This window comes from Rutidosis leptorrhynchoides, chromosome 6 (assembly GCF_046630445.1).
Source record: "Rutidosis leptorrhynchoides isolate AG116_Rl617_1_P2 chromosome 6, CSIRO_AGI_Rlap_v1, whole genome shotgun sequence".
NCBI classification, from domain to species: Eukaryota; Viridiplantae; Streptophyta; class Magnoliopsida; order Asterales; family Asteraceae; genus Rutidosis; species Rutidosis leptorrhynchoides.
The window spans coordinates 31,936,694-31,940,075 of record NC_092338.1 but is presented as its reverse complement, the minus strand read 5'-3'; the positions used below and the strand labels follow the sequence as shown (position 1 = coordinate 31,940,075).

The 3,382-nt window shown below is 36.8% G+C and overlaps 1 protein-coding gene across 2 annotated transcripts; it reads left to right on the top strand.

Annotated features, from left to right (window-relative positions):
• Positions 1–656: 656 nt before the first annotated feature.
• Positions 657–2,983, top strand: LOC139852729 (zinc transporter 11). Of its 2 annotated transcripts, none has more exons than XM_071842059.1 (2): positions 657–1,223; positions 2,323–2,983. In XM_071842059.1, the coding sequence occupies exons 1-2, from the start codon at positions 791–793 to the stop codon at positions 2,853–2,855; spliced, it is 966 nt and encodes a 321-aa protein (XP_071698160.1). In that variant the 5' UTR covers positions 657–790; the 3' UTR covers positions 2,856–2,983. The 2 variants fall into 2 exon arrangements, with proteins under 2 accessions (XP_071698160.1, XP_071698159.1); XM_071842058.1 differs by having other exon boundaries at positions 659–1,229.
• Positions 2,984–3,382: the final 399 nt, after the last annotated feature.

The following is a 3,382-nucleotide window of genomic DNA, read 5'->3' as shown; positions in this document are numbered from 1 at the left end:
TTGCATTAAACTCACAGTTAAGTCTTTCATCTTGATTGCGAACCTCATTAAAATCTCCACAAACAACACAAGCTTCATCTTCATATTTTTTGATAAACGCTGAAAGAGAGTCCCACATACGAATCTTATCCGGGTCATTATGGGGTCCATATACATTGATGAATATACATGGAGCACCATTGCTGGCCCATTTACCTCGCACACCACTGAGTTCGACTCCTGAGACAAGGGTTTATCTACAGCCGCAGAGGTCTTCCTTCGATTGTTAGCATTAGAAGAGGATTTGACGTGTTGACTTCCATCTTTACAAGAGGTGCAGCGCGACCTGATGCTAGATCTGTTAGGTGCTCTAGCAGCGTTTTTAACATTTAGAATTCTTGACGAATATTTTGATGCTGTATATACCGAGTAATAAAAAAAGTGGTATGGAGTATTTTATTTTGTTTTAGATTATTTTTTTCCTAAAATAATGATTACCATTAAAATAAGATGATCATCATCAATAGATGAAAAATGCACAAACCAGTATGGAGTATTTTATAACATATAACATAGGTTATAAAATAAAATAAAAAACCAATTGTTTAAAGAAACTGTGTATATAAAGACAAACAATTGACCTCGACGACAAAAATATAACGAGACATCAGACATGTGTTTGTACTACACATCTTTTGCTCGGTATCTTCTATGGAAGTACAAAAAAATACAAATACAAAATATTTATTTAGTTTCTTTGTATTGTAGAACAACAGTAAACTTAAAAATTCATAATTAATCCTTTATTTTAATGTCTCGTTCCCTGTTACTTACATCCGTTTTCCTCTGCCTCATCCTCTCCGCCTCTACCCACGGCGGCGAAGACGACGACGATGACGTCGCCGGCGCAACAAAACCAAACCTCCGATCAAAATCATTAATTCTGGTAAAGATATGGTGTTTAATACTAGTGTTTGTTGGGACTTTTGTGGGAGGTGTGTCTCCATATTTTCTGAAATGGAATGAAGGGTTTTTGATTTTAGGAACTCAGTTCGCTGGCGGCGTGTTTCTTGGAACGGCGATGATGCATTTTTTAAGTGATGCGAATGAAACGTTTGGGGATTTAACGACCGTTAAATACCCGTTTGCTTTTATGTTGGCTTGTGCTGGTTATTTGCTAACTATGCTTGCCGATTCTGTTATTTCATACGTTTATGGAAAGCAAAACAGTTCTGATCTTGAAGGTCAAGGTCTGTACCTAAACTTCCTTATTTTCAATTTTAGTGTATTTGAGCAAATTTTGTCCTTAGTTTGCAAGTATTGTCACATTTGTAGTTGTAAATCCATAATACTTAGATTTACTAAATGTTGCAAATCTATTTAAAATTGGAAGAGCTTGAGCTTTAGTTTGTATCATTTCTAGCCTATCATATTAAGCTTGATCTTGACTCGTTTGATATTATACAAGCTCGAGCTCGGCTCGAGTTCTACGTGTTTATGTATGATAATCACTGTTGCAAAACACCCCGTCTCGAGCCGTCTCGACGCCCGTCTCGACGGTTTGGTGACTAGTCCGTCCCGTCTCGTAGAAAACCGTCTAATATGACAGTCAACGATCAAAATTCGGGTTAAAGTGAAAAAAATCGAGTCAAAGTCGGTCAACATTCAGAAAAGGGAGAAAATCGATAAAATCGGTAAAATATATCGTATTTTAGTTTGAATTTTTTGTATTAAATTAACGATGATAGCAATTATCGGTATAAATTAATTAATTAAAGTTTTTAGCTTTAAAATATGTATACATATAAGCATTTTTATACTTATATATTTAAAAGTCAACTTTGGTCAACGTCCGTCTCGACCCCCGTCTCGACCCCGTCTCGAACGTCTCGACCTTTTTAGGACCCGACCGTCTCGACCCCGTCTCACGTATTTTGCAACCTTGATGATAATTATTATTATACAATTATATGTTATAAAATGAAAAGCTCATTTATGCTCACGAGCGTGTTTGAGCTCGATATAAGACACTCGAGTTCGACCTTGTTAGATAAACAATCTTCAAACTATATTCAAGCTCGGGCGCTAGCTCTAACTTGTTTAAGCTTAGACCGAAACGAGATTTTAACAAGTCGATCTCAAGTAGCTCTGCTTATTTACGCACCTGTTTTTTATTAATTGCATTATGTTTGGCAATTTTCCTTTGCCAAAATTGATAGTATGCAATATACCTTTTTTTACTAAGTATAATAAACTCGTTTGTTTGTCATTAAGACATGATTTAATAAGTAATTTGTACGAGCAGTACAATGAACAACAATTGTAATTTGTTGATGATAACAGGGGACAATAGTAATGGAAAAGACGAAACTGCCCCTACGAAGATGGGAATATCATCAGCTTCGTCACTTGGGGACAGCATCTTGCTGATAGTTGCATTATGTTTCCATTCGGTATTCGAAGGAATCGCAATTGGAATCGCAGACACCAAAGCGGATGCATGGAAAGCGTTATGGACGATATCACTTCACAAGATCTTTGCAGCTATTGCAATGGGAATTGCTCTTTTAAGAATGATACCAGACCGCCCTTTGTTATCGTGTGCATCTTATGCTTTTGCATTTGGGATTTCAAGTCCAATTGGTGTGGCAATCGGAATTATAATTGATGCCACGACACAGGGCCGGGTTGCTGACTGGATATTCGCAATATCAATGGGAATAGCTTGCGGGGTGTTTGTGTATGTGTCGATAAACCATTTGCTTCGCGGTTATAAAGCACAGAAGCCGAGTTCTGTTGATGCTTCTCATTATAAGTTGTTGGCGGTAACGTTGGGAATTGGGGTGATCGCGGTAGTCATGATATGGGACACTTGATCGGAGATTACTTGTTCTTTTTTTCTTTACATGTAAGCAACATATTGAATTGATGTATAAAACAGAGTTAAAAGTAGCAAAATTGTGAGTTGTGACATGAATAATTAAAGTTGGTAGTTTTGTGAAGATGATGTAATCTTGAATTTGTTAACATAGTAACTGCTACTCTACGGCCACAAGTATCGTTGCGAGGTTGGTAGCACCGTTGCTACTGCCCTTCAATGTCCTCGATATTAGCAACCGTCCCTGCCTTAGCCAAAGTTTCATTGTGATAGTATGTGTCATTGTATGGCATTTTCATTCACGGAACTTTAATCACTCTCAACCGATCAATTTTCTTTAATTTTGTTTTTTAATTATTTTGATAATAAGTTTAGTAATAAAATAATAGAAATGGGTCCAGTGTGGTAATGAAGACTTATGTCATGGGTTGGTGAGTTAATGATGAGAAGGAAATGTTGAGTTGGTGCTGTGACATAGCGTAGTTATGAAGATATATGTCATGGATAATAGTAGTCTACTAGTAT